Here is a 23,612-nt window from a genome sequence, read left to right as displayed (position 1 = left end):
AGCTTGCTCAAGAGAATCTGGTGAGAAACGCAGTCGAAAGCCTTTGAGAGGTCGCACTGTGAAATCATTAAGTGTTCTCCCTTTTCCAGGCCCCCGACTATGTCCTCCACCGCCCTCATCAAAACTCTGGTTGTGGAGAACTTGCTTCTGAAACCAAACTGGGCAGAGTCAAGTGATTGATTTACTTCAACAAATTTATATAGCTTTTCTTTTAACAGGATTTCAAAAAGTTTAAAGAAAACAAGAATGATAGAGATAGGACGATAATTATCGACCATCTGAGGGTCTCCGTTTTTTAATATTTTCGTTACTTTAGAAATTTTAAAAATAGTTGGGAATATTCCTTCAGTAAATCAACAATTTATCCAACTAGTCAAAGGTTCCACCAAAATATCCGCGGTCTCCTTGAGTATTCTGCTATTCAAGTCAAATGCATCAAGCGCTGATGGATTCTTTAATTTTATTATTGTTGAAAAAACTTCTTCAGGGGTCGTAGGAAACATTTATTATAAATATTCATACCAGTTTTTAGCTGTGTGGGAATTTTTGTAACCTTACTTCCATTTTAAGGACCAATTTGACTGGACTATAAAACATATCATTCCATGGAGAGATGTACAACCTTTTTTTTCGTTTTGTTATTATTTTCTATTCCATTTTAACGATTTTTCTTATGCGAGTCGTAGGTGGCCATAAAAAGATGATCCACGCGGACTAAACAAATTTATATCGTGTCCAACGAACTAACGAATACGGGTTCCGTTTTCGATGCGGTGGGAGCAGTTCCATAAGGTAGAACGCCTCCCGGATCAGGTTCTCCGAGAGATACTACAGATGTCGGTGACTGTTTATCGTCGTCGACAATCACTTAGGAGATTACCTTAACGAATAAGACGTCAACCATAACTTTATTATTAATTGATCGGCCATTATAAATGACAATTAGGTTCAAATGAGTGATGTATGGGCGATTCGTTTTACTTTTGAGACGACTTCTCGGAAATGTTGCCAGCCAGACCCGGACTGCTGCTCGATAAATTACCTTTTCAATGGAAATTTATCTATTCATTATTAATGCGAAGTGAATTCGAGCAAAAACTGATTTGTCGATTTATGCAAGGCAAGACGCAGGAAATAATACCAAGTTCGTTGTTTTTTCATTATTGTACAGCGTGAGTCAACGATAGTTCATTACACACATTGGCAAACACACAATTTAAAATTATTTTAGAGTATACAGGGTGGCTCAACAAGGGCGACTAATAAACCATGTATTTTTATAAACCCATATTATATAATAGCTTTGGTCGAAGATGACGTAAATGATATAATAATAATAATAATAATAATAAAAAACATATACATATTCGCAATATAATACAAACAAGCGGAACGGGTTACTCTACTGAAAAACAAAATAAATAAGAACTAAAAGTTCAGATTTTCACTCGTACATTAATAAAGAATTAGACTGTTTCGGGGTCGATTGTGAATTAGCAATTAAGGACATTGACGATTCTGATTTAAACAAGCGTATATTGGCGAATATAATAAACTATCAATTAATGGATAACGCCAAACACAAAGAAATTTCTCAAATGTCACTAGTAAAAACTATCAAAAACAAAACTTCTGAAAAAAACATAATATTTACACGTGCAGATAAAGGGAAGAGAGTCATAGCTATCGATCTCCCAGAATATATTTCAAAAACCAACACCCTTACGACGCCACTCCATTGATTCTTTTTTCGATACAGAACCATAGTTTCATCTCCCGTCACAATAGTTTCTATCACAAGCTTCGGTTCCGACCCACAGAGTTCCAGAAAAGACCGCGCACACTCGACACGGCGTTGTTTTTGAATAGCCGAAAGGTTTTTAGGAACCCATTTCGCACTAACCTTACGCATACCTAAATGATCATGCAGGATGCGACGAACACTTGTATCAGAGCGCTTTGTAATTTCTGAGATTTCCTTGACCTTTAAACGTCGATCGCTCAATACCACCTCTTCCACAATCGCAACAATATCTTCCGTTATGACCTCCACTGGTGGTGTGATAAACTTTATGACTGCTCTATACTCAATTTGCGTTATTTGTGATATTTTTTCGGACAAGTTTTGTTTAAAGTGCTGTCACTAAAAAACTGCTTGACGCAAGACTTCAATTTTTTTTTCCCAGCCTACTAAGAATTATATTTAAAAGAAGACAAAGTTTTATCGTGATACTGGAGCTGCATCTATGTCAGGCCGGGAAATTTTGGCGCTAACCTCGTATATAATACATGAAATCTCTGACTATCATTTTAATGTCAGACGTTGTTTTGTGCCTGTCACCATTCATTGAAGATATTCAATACGGGTGGCGAGGAATATTACTGGTTTCCATCGTTTCACACGCTTGTCGACTAGAAACAACCACAAATGGCTTAGCGATAAGGAAACTCCGCCCCCTCTCAAAACAACCGAAGCTGTAAATTACTTTTAAAGTGGAGTGAAAACGATTTCCCCGTAATGGTTTCAGGTAGTCCGCGGAGACCGACTGCCTCACACTTTGCTGCTGTTGTTTTTTCTTCTAGAATTGAACGCCAGTTTTTTCCAAGAACGACCTCGTTTTTTGGTTGGTCAGTTATTGGATTCCGTTGTAATTAAATTAATGATCTGTGTATTTTTGAAGTCGCCTAGGAAACTGACAGCAATTATAAGTAGATCTGTAAACATTGCCAGAGTTTTCTATTCTCGTTAATAGTACATTATGCAACAAGTGCGGTAAACGGCATTTGACTCACGAGTTTATTTGGCAATAGTTTTTGGGCGTTCGGCCAAATTCCCGGAAATGTCCGAAGTGGCTCGGATCCGTGGGGAACGAAACTGATATAGTAATGTGACGCTTCCCGCACGCTAGTTCGGTATATAATTGGGTATTTTACAGAAGGGAGCAGAAAAACATTTCTTACGTTAAATTAAATATTCAAGATTATTACATAATCCGCTGTAAATATGTCCTACAAACCGATGTAGAGGTATCTGGAAGTTTTCAGAAAGTATCTGAGGACAATGGAGTTCAGGAAGAATTAAAATGCTTCAGCATGAAATTATTTAAGCGTCCCTATAAGAAGTCAAAAGTGTAGAAAACTTTTTCATTTATTTCCTTTTAAAAATCGGACATAATATGGTAGTGACAATTCGAATATTATTTTCAGTTTGTAGGGGTTGAACTTGTTTTCCAATAGCAATAGCACTGTTGTCCTTCCTGAAATTCAAAATATCAAAAGTTCTAAAGAAGTATAAGGTCAAAACCGGATTTACCACACCTCCAAAAATCTTTCAACATCTTCGGTGCGCCACAGGCAAAATTCCACTTGAGGTGCCAGGAGTTTACAGCATTCCATGCATATGGGGCAAAGAGACCAGACGAAAAATATGAACTAGGCTTAAAGAACACGACAAACTCATCAGCTGTTGCCGAACACACTCGTGAAACCGGACATAAAATATTGTTCGATAAAACTAAAATTTTTGCATGTAATCAGTTCTTCTAGCAACGAAAAATCCGAGAGTCTATAGAAAACTATAAACAACCGAACGATCGTAACCGCGACTCAGGTCTCTACCTGTCACCAATTTGGGAATCAGTCATCCGAGAAAATCTGGATCCGTTTCAAGCTGTTGTCAGTCAGAACACGAGGGACATACTTGGCAGCAACTCTTTTCATTCCCAAATCTTCTCCAAGACAACCCACTAATCTTTGATAATTGTTCAATTGTCTGTCGACGGTCTGTGGGCACAAACTCTCGAATCTTTTCAATATTTTCGTCGATTCGAGCAGTTGATGGACGTCCAGAACGAGGTCGGTCATCAATTGACTCGTCGCCATTTTTGGAGCGAACAAACCACTGGTACACTTGAGTTTTTCCCACCGCATCGTCTTTACAAGCCGTTTTTAACATTGAAACAGTTTCGGCAGCACTTTTACCGAGCAGAAAACAAAATTTCACAGCTTCACGTTGTTCTTTTAAGCTTGCCATCGAAAAAAACGAAATAACAAAAAAATAGCGTTAGCAAAAAATGGCACTGCAAGTGAACAAAACAAGTTAAATTTAAAACGAAGGTGGCGTTGAACTCGCGATAAGTTGTACTATCCACAACCTAGCGGCAGAAAGGTGTACTATACAAGCTCTGCGCGCGGCAATTCAATTCCGGTTTTTTATGGGTACCCCCTCGTATAAACAATAAATGTTTTAAATTTATAATCGAAATCAAATGTTAAGTTTCGGTGCATCTTCTTGCAGTTTGGACCATCACGGTATTATTGTATTATAGTTATTATAATAAATGCCCGTAAGCGCCGTGCCATTCGCGCGTGGTCTTTTTTTACTATACTTAATTACTAGAAAATGCAGATTATAGTGGAAAACGATCTGTTAATTCCACGCATGTCCTTTTTTTTCACCGTGCATATTTATAGCGCCATGAATTTCATCCTAATCGGGTGCAAATAAATCGCTTATGTTTTAGCTAATCGCGTGATAAATTATCCGGAATTAACATAATCGATGGAAACATCTTGTTATCCGCCGTCTTAGTCGTAAACTTTGGCCGGTAAATGCATGCAAATTGCGATAAATTGCACCAACAGGCGATATATATATGTGTATTTATTAATTAAATTTACAATTTTGTGCGGTTTTATTATACCAGAGAGTGAATAAACGCCTCCGTTTCATATTATAACTTTGATGGTATGATTTAATTGAAATTTGCCTTTCCATTGCCGTTGGTATGTCGTCGGGCGTTTAATTGTCCTCATTTGGCAGCCTAAAGACAAACGAAACCTTTGAATATTGTTATCTAAATAGATTATTCAAATGAATCAGATTGTAAACACCCACATGTCATGCATACAAATATACGCAGGAGTATAATTGGTTGCCTGGGTACTTCCTCGCAGTTCCATCATAATAGGCCCACCATCGGGCAAAAGTAAAGCAGCTTTTAGGATAAAATAATATATTAATTTATGTAGAACTGAACTAGCACTTGTATAGTTTAAAGCTAGCCTGGTGTCATGTGTCAAATGATATAAAATATAGCAAATAGTACAGGCAAAGGGGATTATTGTAAGGGTAAATTTAAATATAAAGGTTCACAAAGATTTATTTCCTATATATGGTAAGTAAAAGATTCCTATTTTGTAGCAATCTAACAAAATCGAGAAGGTCCAAGAAAACTATATTTGGAATTTATAGAAAAATCAAAAGGATTTCCCAAAGAGATCCGTCGCAATCAGGACCAAGGATAATAGCCCTTCTTGATATTTGACATATAAAATTTGTCCCACTTCAGGTTGATGTAATAAGAAACATAAAGTTTTATTAAATTTAATTAAATTTAAATAATTATTATTTTAAATTATTTAAATTAAATTTATTTTATTAAAAATATATATATCAAAATCAAACCTTAGTCTAAGATTTTTCAACGATGTACAGTCTTAAGCGGGTCGCAAACGACATTTTAAACACCCAGTATTAGAAACATTACAAAAATTGGTATAGTTGGGTACTAAGTACTCGTAAATAAGAATGCGTTGTCAATTTATTTTTTTTAAATCCCTAATAGTACTTCTCTTTTCTCTCCCTTTTGTTAAATCGTCTCGGATGGCCATGACCTTAAGTTGAAACAATAAGCAAAACGAGGCTTTAGAGACCTATCCAAAAAAAAAATCAAAATCGATATAAATAAATATAGATTTCACAGGGTTTCTTAAGTGGGACACACTGTACAAAATAATACAATACAAGAAGATCGAGAATTTTTGAAAAGAATTATTTGGACCGACGAATCGAACTTTTCACTGGAGGGTGTTTTTAACAGAAGGAATAATTATTTTTGGTCATCAAAAAATCCGAGCGATTTCAACATACATTTAGTTTTTGTCGTGTTTTGTGTGATGATGGATAATAAAATAGATTTTTGTATCTACAACGCGAATTTGAGCGAGGAAAAATATCTGGATACCTTAGGCACAGATTTTGTAGACAATTTGCCATCAGCGTTACATCGCAGATGTTGGTACCAAATGGATGGAGCTCCGACGCATTGCACAAATAGATTCAGTCTAGAACTGACAATCGTGGATTTTTCAATATGACCGGGCATAATCTAAAACTATAAAAGTTTCACAAAAAGACTGAAAATCTTAGGTTTATTATAAAAAGGCTGAAAGATATTAGGATACTTGAGAAAATGAAAGTATTTTATAATTCGCCTGGTTCGATTTAGGCGTTTTATAATATGCCTTTGCCTCAGTTTAGGTTATTCTAAAATTAGGGTTAGAGTTACGAAAAGGAATTACAGTTCTGCTTCTGCCTTTTTTTGTTGCCAACATACAACTTCGGTTGGAACAATAGAAGATTTGGAACGCCGTGTTAGATAGACAATTTAAAACTGTTTTTTAATCTTTAACATTAGTTTTGTGTGTAACAGTGGGGACAACAGAATATTTGGAACGTCTTGTTAGATGGGCTTTTCAACAACTTGACCCAAATGAAATTCCAATTTAAGCAATACAAAATCTTATGTAGGTAATTCATTTATAATGGATGTTTTCCTAGTTTGCTTCATTTATATTTATATTTATAAAATACATTTTAAAGTAAAAATGGATTTTTCATTGCACGGACTAATAATGAACTTTACACAAATCCATAAAAAAAACGGTGCAACAATTAGTTCAAATTATAGAGCTGTAGCACCCCTATCCGTTTTTTCAAAAATCTTCGAAAAAGCACTGCATTTAAGACTTTCTAATTTTTTGGAAAGTCGAGACGTTTTTTCCAGCATGCAATTTGGTTTTTGAAAAAACTGATCTACGCAGAATGCCATTCTCTCTTTATATAAGCATATTCTTACCCAGTTAGAAGAAAGGCAACAGACAGCATGTGTTTTGTTCGATCTACAAAGAGCATTGGATTTGGTCGATGTTGATATTTTAGTGGACAAGCTTTGTTCATATGATATTAGAGGTAACGCCTTAAATTGGTTAAGGTCTTTTCTTGGGGGTCGTACGCAGTTGGTCAAATTGAGAGATACCTTAGGATTTGAATACGTCTCTGATTCCAGGTCAGTGTATTGTGGTGTACCTCAGGGAAGTTTACTCGGTCCTTTATTGTTTATAGTGTTTATAAATGATGTATTTTCATCTTTTCCCTATACTTACTTTTCCCTTTTTGCGGATGATGCAGTTTCTACCCTCTCTGCGGCAACTTAGCATTGCAACCAAGACGACGGTTGAGCAAATGAAACATTATGCAGAAATTAACAAATTGATATTGAATAAAAGTAAAACTGAGATGATCGCCTTTTCAACACGGGATTTAAATAAGAGTTTATTAGTACGCTTTAATGAAATCACAATTCAACAGAAAAGTGTTGTAAAATTCCTCGGAGTTTATGTAGACTCGAGACTCTCCTGGTTCGAACTGGTGGACCACATTCTCAGAAAACTTTCTGTTTACTGCTTTGTCATATGGAGGCTCCGCCATCAGGTTTCTTTCCCCTTGTTGAAAATGTACTATTTTTCGTATGTCTATTCGTGTCTCAACTGCGCCTTGGTTTGTTGGGGAGGTTCCTCACCTGCGGAGCAAGTCTTTAGGATGCAGAAACGCATTTTACGGACTATACTGTTTAAGCCCTGGAATTTTTCATGTCGGAACCTATTGCCACAACACTCTTTATTGACACTTCCTAGTATGTACATACTAAATTGTGCCACGTATGTAAAAAGTAACTCTAATCTTTACATGCCCTCAAGAAACTCAGATATTCAGTGCAGTTTAAAACCGAATCTTAACATAAAAATACCTACACATCGATTGTCTCTTACAGCAAATAGTCCCTTTGTTTTGACTGTAAAAATTTATAATAAATTGCCTATCGAACTGAAGGAGATAACTAGTCAAACAAAATTCAAATGCACTCTTAAAGACAATTTGCTACGCCTCGCCTGTTACAATATTAAGGATTTTCTTTGTTGTGATACCTTTTAATACGTATTCGTTGTTTGTTATTGTTTATATATTTGTTATTTATCCATCAGTATTACTTATTATTATTATTATTAATATCCAACACTTGTAAATCAAGGAAATAAAGCTATCTTTATCTTTGTCAGCTTTCAGCATTTGTATGCACGAAGAACGGAAGTACGTATCTGGAACGTCATTGTGGACGTTCGTGTCATGTGCGAATCTATTTATTGTAGACCTTTATAAACATTTTCCAAAGTTAAATACCGGATTATGTCGTAAAAACGGTATATCGTTTGGAGAACTCTATATGTCAGTGTAATTAATCTAAACATCGGTGGATTGGTTTCCCAAATGTCAATTGTCAATTGTCTCATTGATTTCGGGTTCGTTATTTAACTGCCGTAATTTGAAATGATTCCAAGTTTTACGACTTAATTATAATTAATTATAATGTTTTATATTTTATATATTGTCCGCATCGCGTTAAAAACGATGCTAAAGATCATTATACGGATTGATAATTATTTCGGGCTCGCGAAGTCGCCCAAATACGTTTCAACGCACGATTTTGTACCATTAAAAAGAGAAAGTAACAACGAAGAACGGCGTAGTGATCATCCGGTTGTTTGCGATGCCACGCCTTCTAACTCTACTATAATATACTACAGCACGCCGCCCGCCAAACTATCGAAACCTGTTATTTTCTCAGAAGTTAAATTAATTGAGTTTTTTTTAAGGTGAAACGTTTCTGCCGACGCGTTGTGCTTTTTTTCCTTCTTTCTCTCTCGCTCCGTCTCTCTCCGGCTTAATAACGAACACGCGGACGAACTTCTTCAGTAAATGGTAGTTGTCTACCGTTTTTAAAATTGTTATTTATTAAATTATGGCGGGCTGTGGGACCGTCGGACGTCCGTTCGAAACGTATAATTTTTTTCGAGACTTTGAGACACTTAAACCGGCGCAAATGATTTCGCGGGAAATAGGAAACTCGAACAAAACTTTAACCCATATTATCCCAAGGATAAAAAAATACTTTTTTACAGGTGTCAAAAAAATAATAAAAAACTCGAAACGTACAAAAAAATACTGGTGCGTAAACGAACCACTGGGAAAAAACATTAAATAATGTTTTGGGGCACGTAACATATAATTTATACATAAATATACAAAAGAAAGTTCAAATTCCATAGAAAACAACTAAAAGTAGATTATTTTCCAAATAGAACCTGATTTGATATAAAAAAACGCCTAATGTTTTGTGGTAACACCCGGTTTCATTTTTGGTAATATTTTGCAAAGCATGAAGTATGTCAAACATTACACTTATTACCAACGTAAATTGTGTGGTTGTGGCAGATTCTACATCTCTGCAATGTAAGATTTAAAATCACTTCAATCACTTCGTCATCAAAAAACATAAAAAATATTTCGAGCAGAAAGCCTATTTTTTAGTTCCTCACATGATCCAAATTTATCGGATATAGGTGTGTGAGTGTGCTCAATCTGACCTTTCTTCCATTTGACAGTAGAAGCAAGCCTTTCGTTTGCAGAAAGCATACGTCTTTTTTTGAATTCCAGGGTTTCATCATCTGACGAGTCCCATTTAGGTTCAGTAGCTCTTGAACGACAGCTGTATCATTCGGTGTACGTAACTCGAAAGTTCCAACTATATCAGTTGATTCCCCAAACTCTTGTAGATTTATGTTATCGTTCATATCTTCTTCCTCAGTCAAGGTATCCACGTCGGGTGGAATATAGACGGCGTCAATATGTTTTGTAAATATTTTTTCACGTTAATTTTAGCATAAATTTACAAGGAATGGAATGCTACAATACATAAGAATAGGTAAATCCAAATAATACTTACGACTTTCATTGTTATTGTGCTCATCCATTACGATCTCCTCCATAACCGCCTCTAATTCCTTTTGAGCCAACTACCTCGGAAAGTCCATATTTTACACCAGTGGTGCATTCACGCACCAGTAAATATTTTCAAAAAATAAAGCATAATCAATATAGTATTTCCAATGTATGTTTTCTGCAATGTAATCTACATGCTATAGACTTAACAAAAATGGCGATACAAATCCAAAATATTTTTTTTACTATTTTTTATTTACTAGAAAATGTGATACAAATTTGTATACCGTTTTGTTTTTTGACATTTCCTTTACACATAAATTAGCGATTTCTACGGTTTTGTGTTCTTTAGTAGCAATAATAATAAAATTTCTAAATGGATGTGCAAAAATATTTCCTGGATGGGACAAAAAAAATCATTGAATAGGTGGTGCATTAACGCACCACTTTGACAAAACGGGTTAATATTGCTTATAAAAGTAAGCTTGTACTATTAAAAGAACCCCAGTTCGCAAAAAAAAAATTCGTAGTTCTATTTAACAAATATAAGCAATTAAATATTGCAAAATTTGAATTCTCTTTGAAACGCGCTGTCATTGGCTGTAACCGGTCGTGACGTCAATTCGCTGGTTAGACTACGCGCCACCAGGACGGTAGCAGAGAACGACAAAGCGTTCGTCTTGGTGGTTTTAATTTTAATTGTAGTCACGATTTTTTTAAATGGTCAATCTGGTCATTTTCCTTTAGCGGATATGTTTATGGTGGTGACCGAAAGTTTTTCATAGAAAATTTGGCCACTACTTTAAAACCAATATACTATTGTAAACAGCTGAAAGTTTTTTTTCTAGTTTTTATGATTCAAATGGTATATAAATTAAATTATTCAACAAAAAAGAACAAAAGGGATTTTTTGAAGCTAGTGGAAACCTAAAAATTAATTTTAAAGTGTATTGGCATTGATAACTTAAAGTTTTCTTTATTTTATATAGACCAGGAAGCCATTCCTACTTTCGCAACTGAATATAAAAAAGCGAGGACTTTTATTTTCTGGTAGACGAATAAAAAGTTTAACGGGTGACTTTAAATTGCGCGTTAAAACTTCCACTATCAATACATTTGTTAAATAAAAATGTGAGAGGTGTTACAATCTGGTTGATAGTCTCCTTCAAAATAATACTATTAATGTCATAATAGTCATAAGAACTGGATTTTTTCAATGCAATTCCACAGTCTAAAACATCGTCTTCTGCCATCCAGTGCAAGAAGAATGATGAAGATACATTTGGGATATTATTCACGCACTCACTCTGTACTTCAGGGTTGACAGTTAAAGAGGCCAGAATATCAGCAGCAACATTGGTAAAAAACTCATTAAATTCATTGGGTGAAAGAGTAATATTGTTATCAAACGCTTCTTTTTTGATTTTATGATTATTTTTTTTGTATTTTCGCTGAAAAGATTTATAACTAAGTTTTTTTTTTTCGAGCAACCAATATAATAAAATAAAATTTAAATAAAATATAATTAAAAAAATCATATTTGGGGTATTATAAGCCGTTTTGATGTACTGATGCAATATACCTGCCCGGTTAAACACTGATACTGTGACTACTGACGGGTTATTCGAACATTTGTGTGAGTAGTCCTTTTAATATGTATTTAAAATGATATTATCTATCTGCAGGACACACCGGTGTCTTTTGGGCTGAACCGACTCTGCTACCCATACTGTTTTCTCAGTGTGACGACTATAGATGTGTATTATCTTTCGGAAAACTCGAAATAGTTACGCGCATTGTTTTAAAGTTTTATTGCCGCCCCGAAATCCATCAAATAAAAACCACATAAATCATCGGGCCGTTATACGCAATCGAAATACTAGAGGTATTTTCTCGAATGCCGTGCGCTCTTGTTCGCGATCGAAGATTAGATTGTCGAAGTTTAAACGTTGTCTTTGCATGATATATGTTTTTGTGGCTTTGGCGACCGGCCAAAACGTCGCCAGGGCCGTAACCACGTTATTACGTACTTTTATATATTTTTATTATTTTCCTTATTTTCGACTTTTAAAGTATTTTCAGTTGGGTGTTTTATTTTACTCGTCTATACGTTTGCTAAACTGGTTTGGTTTTTGAAATATTTGAAAATTTTGAAATATTTGACCCTAAACTTCAGCTTTCTTATAAAATGCTTATGGGATTGTTGAAGCGGAAAAAGTGTTAATGCGCATTAAGTCAGGGTTCAAAAAGATTTTCCCGAAGTTATCAGAAGGTTAAAGCCGGAGTTTTCGTTGGTCCGCAAATTAGGCAGATTTTCGAGGATGAAACATTTTCAACGCTGCAAAATCTTATCCAAAACGCAAGTTGGAACAGTTTTCAACCAGCAGTTTATGGATTTTTAGGAAATAACAAAGCTGAAAAGTACGATAAGTTGGTTGACAATATGCGAAAAAATTTGAAAGTCATTGAAAGTACATATGTCGCATGCGAATTTAGATAAATTTTAAAATTACATGGGAGCGTATTGAGAACAGCAAAGAGGACGTTTTCATCAGGACATTGTGAGCTTAGAAGATTATATCTGGAATTTTTGAATGATCCTTTACATATGACATGTCTAAAACATATAATGCATTGGATCAGTCTCTTAAATTGCTAAACAATACCTTTTCCACCTGCGTGAAGTATTATTATCATTAAATATTTAAGTAATGTCTACTGTATACTATTTCCAAAGTGTATTTTGTTCATCCGAACCGTGTCCTTTTCATTGTATATTAATACGTGAATAAATTATTATTATTTTTATTATTATTATTATTATTGAGAGAAAGTACTTGCGAACGTAAAAGAAATAGTAAAAGCGTAAACTTTATTATTTAGCATTATTTTTGTAAGTTATTTTGAGTAGAAAATTTATAAAACTATTTATTTGGATGGTTTTATTTTTAATTTTAAACTGGAACCACAGATTTTGAAAAATATCCTTCAACCAGTCTCCTAAATACAAAAGCAAACTTTTTATAATATAATATAATAATAAATAATAATAAAAAATACCTACGGGTCATATTATTACGAGGAAATAATTAATAGGATTTTTTTTCGAATTTTGTACGAACAATGTGTCGCCGTCATTAAGGCAATTTAGGTTGAAGCCGTCCCTGTATGGATGTAAGTATCTGATGCCATTGTTTGTTACCTTTCAGACATTGATGAATGTGCTTCAGCTCCCTGTCAGAACGGCGGTACCTGCGTAGATCTGGAGGACGCGTTCAGATGCGAGTGTACCCCAGCGTGGGAGGGGGACCTGTGTCAATTCGGTGAGTTTTTTACTTAAGTGGCAGCTAATTGATTAGTGTAGATGTTAATCGACGTCTTCTTTTTTCTCCTCGAGTGTTTTCCGTGCGAGTGCGGTTCACAATACTAGGGCTAGCTTTTATATTTCGGGATTTGTAATAAAAAACTATAAACTACCAATAAAAATGTTGCCTTTTTTTTGTTGTTTTTCGAAATATTCGAATATTCGAAATAATTTCAATCCCTATTTTTAAACCCCAGACCGTAGTTACTACAAGTGCATACTAAATGTTCCCCCACTAAAATACTTTTTCTATATTTATCAATACGTTGTGATGCAATTTCTTGTAAATTTTCAGATGCCCCAATTTTGGGCTCCCCTGTATATTTTATAGCAATGTTGTAATATAGCTTTTTGAAGGGACGGGTGTGAGTGTGAATAAATTTTAATAAGCCAATCTTCAGTTATTGCTGCTATACATGCACATTTGGTTTCACACCTTCAAATTAAATTAGGTATGTAGAGGTATATCATTATATTTTTTTTAGGATCAAACTCATACTGGGTTCTTAAGACCTTCATGTCGAACGACTATAGATTTGACCCTCAAGTCTTTTATTAAAAATAATTAAAAATTAAAATAAAAATGCGACTACAAAACATTTCTAAAAAGAAACATTATTTAAAATAAACATTATTTTTTTAGATAATTGGTCAAACAACGTTCCATTAACAGTTGAACCGTATCCTAAGCGATCATAAAATTCATTTCTAACATTGCTTGATATTGTGAAATCCGGTCACATTCTAAGGAAATAGCGTTTTGTAACTGGTTAAGATTTTCGAATTTAACATTTCTCAAGTGACCCGGCGAGAGGTCAGGTGACTTGGATGGCCAAAGGATTTTCAGCACTTTGAGCGAATAATATTAACGTTGAAAGTATTTCCCAGATACTTCCTAACCATACGGGAATTATGGGCGTTACAACCATCAATCCTGTGCGAGATATCTTGATGTTTGTGAATAACTTCTTTTAGTGCGAGTTCGATTTGATTTTGTAAGTCCAAATAGGTTTCTTCCGCGAGGTTATACGGTTGCCTTTTATATTTCGGGATTTTCTTTTTTTTTTTTTTATAGGGAAGTTTAACATTTTAAGGTTAGTTTGTCTCAGATAGGTTTTGGCGAAATTAAAAAAATTGTGACGGTTAAAAATGGAACTTAATCGGGAGCAATTTCGTGCAATATTTTTTTTCAACTTTAGACGTGGACTAACTCAATATCAGTGCATCGATGAACTTAATTCAACTTTTGGAGTTAAAGCACCATCTGGGTCTACTGTTTATCGCTTGTTTTCGCACTACAGTCGTGGTTGTAGTTTTCTTAAGGATAAATTTGGTGAAGGTCGTCGAAAATCGGTGGCTGTGATAGAAAACATTGATGCAGTGCGGAAACTGATTTTGCGTTTTGTCCCAGTGGTGAGTTCTATTCTATGATTTTTTTTGTCACATCCAGGAAATATTTTTGCACATCCATTTAGGAATTTTATTATCATTACTGAAGGACAGAAAACCGTAGAAATCGCTAATTTATGTGTAAAGGAAAGATCTTATATATGACTTCAAAAGTTAACAAAAACGGTACATAAATTTGAATCACATTTTTAAGTAAATCCAAAATAGTAAAAAAAAATATTTTGGATTTGTATTGCTATTTTTGTTAAGTCTATAGCATGTAGATTACATCGCAGAAAACATACATTGGAAATACTGTATTGATTATGCTTTATTTTTTGAAAATATTTACTGGTGAGTGAATGCACAACTGGTTTTATCTGTGAAACGAAACTTTGTTATTGCAAGTCTAGACAAGTTCTTTTGTATTAGTTTGTGCCTTGTGCAGTGAACGTTACAGTTCGTAAATTATGGCATTTCGGAGGTATTTGACTCAAAAGGAATTAGAGGCGGCTATGGAAGAGATCGTGATGGATGAGGACAATAACAATGAAAGTCGTGAGTATTATTTGGATTTACGTATTCTTATGTATTGCAGCATTCTATTCCTTTTAAATTTATGCTAAAAATAACGTGAAATAATATTTACAAAACATATTGACGCCGTCTATATTCCACCCGACGTGGATACCTTGACTGACGAAGAAGATATGGACGATAACATAAATCTACGAGAGTTTGGGGAACCAACTGATGTAGTTGGAACTTTCGAGTCATATACATCAAGTCATACAGCTGTCCTTCAACAGTCTTGTAATTCATCAACTACTGAACCTGAATGGGACTCAACCCCGGAATTCAAAAGAAGATGTTTGCTTTCTGCAAACGTCAGGTTTGCTTCTACTGTCAAATGGAAGAAAGGTCAGATTGAGTACACTCGCACACCTATATCCGATGAATTTAGATGATGCGAGGAACTAAAAAATAGGCTTTCTGGTAAAACTCCGCTTGAAATGTTTTTTATGTTTTTTGAATTTTAAAAACTGATACAGCAATTACTCAAAGAAATCTTGCACCTGCCATAGATGAAGTGACTGTTCACGCTAATAAACCCCGAATGAGATGTAGAATCTGCCACAGAAACACAATTTACGTTTGTAATAAGTGTAATGTGCATTTACATACTTCACGCTTTGTAAAATATCACCAGAAATGAAACCGGGTGTTACCAGTGCTGCGCTCACGCACCATCAAATATTATGCGTTTTTTAGTATCAAATCAGGTGCTATTTGGAATACAATCTACTTTTAGTTGTTTTCTGTCAAATTTGTATATTGTAAGGAGTGTTTTTTTTTCGATGTATAGAACTTTAAGTTGCAATAAAACAACAATGGATTATTCGATTGACGTGAATTTTATTTATCCGAAAGATAATCTTGTGGCATTACATTTTAAATATGATTTCTGGCATATGACCGGCACGGCTGGCGCGGACTTTTTCCAACATTTGTGGCCGTATATCGGCAATAACACGGCGTTTGTGACTTATCCGGATAGACCAATGAATTTACATAGCCCCACAGAAAGTAGTCTAGCGGTGTTAAATCACAAGATCTTGGAGGGCAATTCACAGGTCCAAAACGTAAAATTAGGCGGTCACCAAACGTGTCTTTCAATAAATCGATTGTTACATGCTGCGCCGTCTTGTTGAAACCACATCTCCTGGACATCATGGTTATTCAATTTAGGAATGAAACAGTTAGTAATCATAGCTCTATACCGATGACCATTGACTGTAACGTTCTGGCCATCATCGTTTTTGAAGAAGTACGGACCAATGATTCCACCAGCCCATAAAGCGCACCAAACAGTGAGTTTTTCTGGATGTAACGTGTTTCGACATACACTTGAGGATTAGCTTCGCTCCAAATGCGGCAGTTTTGTTTGTTGACGTAGCCATTCAACTAGAAGTGCGCTTCATTGCTAAAGAAAATTCGCTTATGAAAATCGGGAACAACGGCAATCTCGTTTTGGGCCCATTCGACGAATCTACGCCTTACTTGATGATCGTTTGGCTTCAATTCTTGCACGAGTTGGATTTTGTAAGCACGTAAACCAAGATCCTTCCTCAAAATCTTCCATAAAGTGGATGGACACAGATCCAATTCCTGTGCCCGATGGCGGATGGACTCATTCGGGTCTTCCTCAATGCTACGCTTTACAGCAGCAATAGCTTCTTCTGTACGCACCGTACGGCGTCTCTGGGGATGCGAGTTATCAATAAGAGCAAACGTGGTGCGAAAACGTTCCATGGTTAATCGAATTAACTGCTCTGATGGACGATTTTGTCGACGATAAAATGGACGTAGTGCGCGATACGTATTCCGCACAGAACCATTATTTTCGAAATAAAATTGCACTATTTGCGAGCGTTGTTCAGGCGTGAATCTATTCATGATGAATTGCCAAACCAAACTGAGAATAAATCACTTGACAGCTGTTAAATCGGTCGCCATCTTGAACAGTAATGCTAACTTAAAGTTCTATACATGGAAGAAAAAAAACCATTATATTTATGTATAAATTATATATTACATCTTATGTGCCCCAAAACATTATTTAATGTTTTTTGCCAGTGGTTCGTTTACGCACCAGTATTTTTTTGTATGTTTCGAGTTTTTATTTTTTTTTTGACACATGTAATGTAAGCGCAACAAAATAAATAATTTCGGAGCAAAAAAGGATTTTTTAATTTTTTTTATGCTTGGGATAATTTGGGTTAACTCCACACAATTTGGCATTAGCTCAAATAAAGGTTTGTGTTGATTGGTCGAAGGAAATGCTAAAAAAATACGATCGCGATCCTTCCAAACACGTCTATGATATCGTGACAGGTGATGAATCATGGATCTATGCATCTGAACCTGAAAGTAAGCAGCAAGCGACTGTGTGGGTCTTTCAAAATGAGACAAAGCCCACAAAAGTTGTTCGAGAAGCACCTCGAAACAATGGAAAGGAAAACTGGCCACGTTGCAACTGTTTTTCAAAACAAAATGCTGTTCTTCTTCATCGCCTTCCCGGCGCTGTTTTTGCTCTTCGTATTTATGTGAAAAATATTGTGTTTTTTTTAATATGCCCAACACTGGGGTTTAATATTTATTTACAGCTTATTCAAGCATCCTTGCATCCTCGTTTTCCTCTTCATGCACTAAAACGTTCAAATCCCTGTTGTCCCTTTCTTCCGCTATATTAGCGACATTTTCAGCTGAACAATATTTGGGCACCTAAAAATTTGCTTTTTATTTGAGTGAAAATGTTAGATACTGTGAACATAATACTTCTCTGCATTTTTGAAACTAAATAAACTGAGTAAAGAATACATTCTGTTTTTATGTAGAATAATATTTAAAATACATTTCTGTAAACCATTAATATTATTTCAAAAAAGCCAGGACTATTTCCTTGTAATTAATCCCGTTCTATAGCACTGATGAAATGAAACAAAAAAAAAACTCGTAATAAATGTTTTTTATTCATATATATACATATTGATACTAACCAAGCGAATTGCATAACATGAAATCTGAAACAATAAAAAATCTTACAGTGTACTATGCAACAAGTGTGGTAAACGGCATTTATTAAAAATTATTTTTTTTCTACGACCTTTGGTTTTTGAGTACATTTTTGCAAAACGCTATGTTGGTGTATAATTAGGTGTTTTACAGCAGGGAATATAAGAAATGAGTTTTGCCTTTGTTAGAGCGGTAAAAGATGAGTTGTTTAGATCTTCGATAACTTTTTTGACTGATTCAAAGTTGACTCGTTCGGTATTTTCAATATTTTGTGAAAAATAATCCTAATTTGGGATTGCCCAGTTTGGATTAGTTTCAATCGGTTTTTTAAGCGGTATTTTGGCTACAATGTATGCGAAACATTGTTGTGTTGTTTGCTGGCAGGGTTTTATACCAAATAAACTTTTGTAAACACGTTAACATTGTTAACAATAACTACCAATAATGTGTTTGAATACGTGATTTATAGACTCCAAAATTGTCTTCCTCTTCTTACTATATAATGGAAAAAAAAAGTGAAAATATAGATTATGCTTACAATTTTCGAATAAGGTGGTGCCATCATAAGTGATCTCACGATAGTCGCGATATATGGTAGTTAGTTTTCGGCATTTTAACAAACACTGGACAGACAGACACAGACGATAGACGATATGAAAGATACTAAAAATTGAACCATCGGATTGTGTTTGCAATTTTATTTTATTCATTTAAAAAAGAACCTTTTTTCTTTTACTTAGAATTCCCTATAGTGTGGGTTTATCCTGGGTAATTATATGAATCTATTCTTATATAAGAAAGCTGTAACATACCTATAAGTACCATTAAAAAGGGTCAGGGTCTTTCTTTGTCAAAAAGTGCATGTTTTGTAGAGAATAGCAAAAAATATATGTATGTAGAATAGTTTATTTCATTTGTCGTTCCTATCCCAGAAATTGAAATGGTGCATTTAAATTTGTGTTCGGTTAAAATGGAAATATCGGATTGTGTTTGCAATATTATTTAATTATTTTAAAAAGAACTTTTTGCTTTTACTAAGAATTCCTTATAGTGTGGGTTTATCTTGGATAATTCTATGAATCTATTCATATATAAGAAAAGAGTAAAGTACCACGGTCTTTCTTTGACAATAAAAATGTACAAAAATGCAATAGATCCTCAATTATTGACAAAAATGCATGTTTTGTAGAGTTTTGAAGAAAATATATGTATGTAAAATAGTTTATTTAATTTTTCCTTCCTATCCCAGACATTGGAACGTGTGGATTTGCGTAGATCGTTTTTATTTTTACTGGTCATTTCCAGATGCTGACGAGTGCCTGAAAAACCCGTGCATAAACGCCATGTCGTGCACGAATTTGGTGGGCGACTACCATTGCAAGTGCCGCGTGGGCTGGATGGGCAAGAACTGCGACCAGAACATCAACGATTGCATCGGACAGTGTCAACACGGGGCTACTTGCATCGATCTGGTTAACGATTATCACTGCGCCTGTCAACCCGGATTTACCGGTAGGTATATAGAATCTCTCTCTCTCTCTCTCTTCCCGAAACTCATGGTATTCCGCTTTCGCCCTTTCAAAATTTGGGGCATATTGCGTCTCAATCTTGATTGTACTGGCCCACATTCATGGAAGTTACCTGCCGACGGCAATCAAACTAGGGTCCGATAGGTATTAAAGCACAGAACATTAGGGACGGACTCTTAAAGGTTTTGTGTTTATTTAGGTGGGTATAAGTTTATTAAATTCGAGAGGCCTCTATGGCTTTAAGCATTTGCGGCGTAGTTAGAAGTCAAAAACTGAGCTACAGGGTGATTCACAAAAATGTGCGATTTTAAAGGCCCTCTATAACTTTTTTAATTATAAGAATAGAGTTTTGGGGAAAACCATTTTTTTAAGCCTTTTTTAACCGGGAATCTCTCTATTTAGAGTCTTTAGGTCCCGAGATATCACACCAAGTGATATTTCTTTAAATGGGACACCGCCAATTTTCTTAAAAAATCAGTTTTCTAATAAAATTTCTTGTCGAACGATGTGCCATACACCTATTTTTATTAAATAGTTTAAAAGGTATTTGCAATTTTTGATATTTACCATAGTAGGCCCTGTGCGCTCCCTAAATGTGTAGATAAGATTTTATTGTTTTTTTTTTCATGCAAAGTCAAGTTCGCTACGACACGAGGTGACACAGCAACCTCGCACTGCTAGTTTACAATAATTACCAACCCTAAAATAATAAACGGAAATGAAATTATTAAAAGCAATTTTATGTTTCTTTAGTTCTAAAACAAATGCTAAAATTGACGGAAGTTTTATTGTAAACATATCCTACATCTTCTCTTAACAGCAATTTCTGCATTAAGAAGTTCTACCGCCTGAATGCAGCCTCTTCTAATTCCCTTCTAGTAGTTGAAAGAAGTCACAAGGGGTCAGGTCCGGAGACCTGGGGACCAATATATAGGACCTTTATTTCCGATCTAGTATTCGGCACACACATTATTTAGCAAATTAGTAATGTCTGGTGCATTGTGAGGAGGTGCGCCGTCATGTTGAAAGTATAGCTCATTATTTTGCTGAAGTGGCAAATTGTCTATAAACGGAATTACCTGCTAATTTTTCAAAGAAACTTCCACAGGCTAGTGTAATACTTTTTACAAAACTTCTGTATTCCTCCTGCGTCGATTTTTGCTGAGTCAAAATTGCTGACGTTTCGCCAATCATCCTGTTGGCCTCTTCAGAGCTTGACTGAAGCTGGGTTGTATTTTATAAGGTTGTTCGGAAAGTCATTTCGTTTTTTCCCGTCAGAGGACTTAATTACGTTTTTTCGAAACCAACTTCACACTTAAGCCGCATAACTATTATATGTCTTGAGAGCTGATATTGCAAGGCTTGTGTGTGAAAAAGTTCTATTAATTCTACGCAGTAGTTTTTGGTTGGTGCCCTTTTACCATATTTTACTTTTTTACTTCAGAAATGGTAAAAATGCTGTCCAAGCGAGAAAAAAATTGACGGATGTGTATGGAGAAGGCGTGTTAACAATACGCCAGTGCCAGAACTGGTTTGCAAAATTTCGATCCGGCCATTTTGATGTCGAAGATGCACCACGGTCTGGAAGGCCGGTCGAAACTGACAAACATGCGATAAATTCATTAGTTGATGCAAATCGGCGAATGACCACACGAGAGATCGGTGAGAGATTAAATTTGTCGAATTCGACTGTTTATGGCCATTTGAAAGGCATGGGCTTAACCTCGAAGCTCGATGTGTGGGTGCCCCATGTCCTTGCGAAATTTGTGTCGTCGCGTTGACGTGTGTGATTCGCTCCTCAAACGTCAAGAAAATGATCCATTTTTGAAGCAGATTATTACTGGGGACGAAAAATGGGTTGTATACAACAATATTAAACGCAAGAGGTCATGGAGCAGAAAAGATGAACCGGCTCAAAGCGTGTCAAAAGCCAACATTCACCAAAAAAAGGTGATGCACTCCGTTTATTGGGATGTCAAAGGAATCTTTTTTTTTAGCTTTTGCCGGACAATACAACGATTAATTCAGACGTCTATTGTCATCAACTGGATAAATTGAATGATTCACTTAAAGAGAAGAGGCCCAAATTAATTAACAGGAAGGGTGTAGTGTTCCACCAGGATAAGGCGAGACCTCACACAAGTTTGGTCACTCGCCAAAAACTTTTACAGCTTGAATGGGACGTACTGCAACATCCACCATATTCTCCAGATCTGGCGCCTTCCGACTACTATTTGTTCCGGTCCCTGCAAAATTTTTTGGATGGCAAAACCTTTACCTCAAATGAAGATGTCAAAAACCACCTGAACCAGTTTTTTGCCAGCAAGGACCAAAACTTTTATGAGAGGGGAATTATGTTACTGCCAGAAAGATGGCAAAAGGTGTTGGACCAGAATGGCCAATATATAATTTAATAAAATATTTATTCATTATACGAAAACTGTCTTTCATGTTCCCCAAAAAAAAACGAAATGACTTTCCGAACAACCCAATACTTCGTCTCGGATGACTCATTCCCAAATTGATTTCTATAGAATTTCGGATTTTTCGTTGGTAGAACTGATTACATTTTAGTTTTGTCGAATACAATTTTATGTCCGGTTTGATGAGTGTGTTCGGCAACAGCTAATGAGTTTATTTGTCTCATTCGTAAGACTCTTTCGTGTTCTTTAAGTCTAGTTGATATTTTTCGTCCGGTCTCACCAATGTATTCTTTGCCACATATATATATATATATATATATATATATATATATATATATATATATATATATATATATATATATATATATATATATATATATATATATTCCTCCTGCGTCAGTTTTTGCTGAGTCAAAATTGCTGACGTTTCGCCAATCATCCTGTTGACTTCTTCAGAGCTTTACTGAAACTGGCTCGCATTTTACTCAGAAGTTTTGTAAAAAGTATTATATACCTCGAATTGGCGAAGAAATACGACATAAACCTTGAAGATAAAAAGCCATATTTCTGCCTCCAACCACCACCAGTCATCCAGAATAACAAAGCGAAGATCTACTGGGACAAAGCCAAAATCACAGACAAGGAAATCAGGCATAATCGACCAGACTTGACAGTTATTGCTAAGGAGACAAATACCGCATATTTAGTTGATATATCCATCCCAACACACACAACATCGACTCTAAGAAGGCCGAGAAGATCAAACGATCCGAAATGGGAAATTAAAGAACTGTGGCACATGGAGAGAATGGAGGTCGTCCCATTGATCATATCCAGCATGGGTGTTGTACTGACGGACCCGAAAACAAACTTAACTAGATAATAGAAAACGTGAGTTCATTGATAAGCGATAAAGTGGCGACCTCTGCATTCTATGGAATGTTATGAGGAAGAAGCCCAGCCTCCTCGGACCTTTACTCGTCGCCGTCGATCGCAAAAAAATCGATTTTATTTGCATCGAATCGGAATGCGCGATATTTCAGCTGTGAGCCGTCCGCGTCGGACAGAACATTCGTCAGTTAGAATAATTACGTATTTTAAATCATGACTTTACAGTTGAATACTCACCGCAAACGTGGAATGTGTTAATAAAGCCGGGCTCAGTTGTGGGAACGGGAACCGTTTTAGATGAGGCTTTTAAAGGGAATGAATATAATGGAGATACGTACAAAATGACATGTACGGGTATAACGACATATAGTACAGTCGAAACTCTATATAGCGAAATTGAACGAACTGCTTTTTTTTTTCGTTATAATATAGGCACTTGAAAAATAACAATACGCATATGTGCATATTTTAACATCTGCTCATGAACATTTTATATAAATATTTAAGAACTACATTGTATGTTTCAAATAATAGTTATT

At 35.4% G+C, this 23,612-nt stretch overlaps 1 protein-coding gene across 1 annotated transcript in view; it reads left to right on the top strand.

Annotated features, from left to right (window-relative positions):
- Positions 1-23,612, top strand: part of LOC132704539 (protein jagged-1-like) — a 382,568-nt gene that overhangs the window by 336,590 nt on the left and 22,366 nt on the right. The window contains exons 8-9 of the mRNA XM_060674629.1: positions 13,111-13,224; positions 19,536-19,742. Coding sequence (XP_060530612.1) covers positions 13,111-13,224; positions 19,536-19,742 — 321 coding nt within the window. The remainder of the gene's footprint in view (positions 1-13,110; positions 13,225-19,535; positions 19,743-23,612) is intronic.

Source organism: Cylas formicarius, unplaced genomic scaffold (genome assembly GCF_029955315.1).
Source record: "Cylas formicarius isolate icCylForm1 unplaced genomic scaffold, icCylForm1.1 PGA_scaffold_10__41_contigs__length_53128322, whole genome shotgun sequence".
Taxonomy (NCBI): Eukaryota; Metazoa; Arthropoda; class Insecta; order Coleoptera; family Brentidae; genus Cylas; species Cylas formicarius.
Note: the sequence above shows the minus strand (reverse complement) of the source record. Positions and strands in the feature narration are given on the sequence as shown.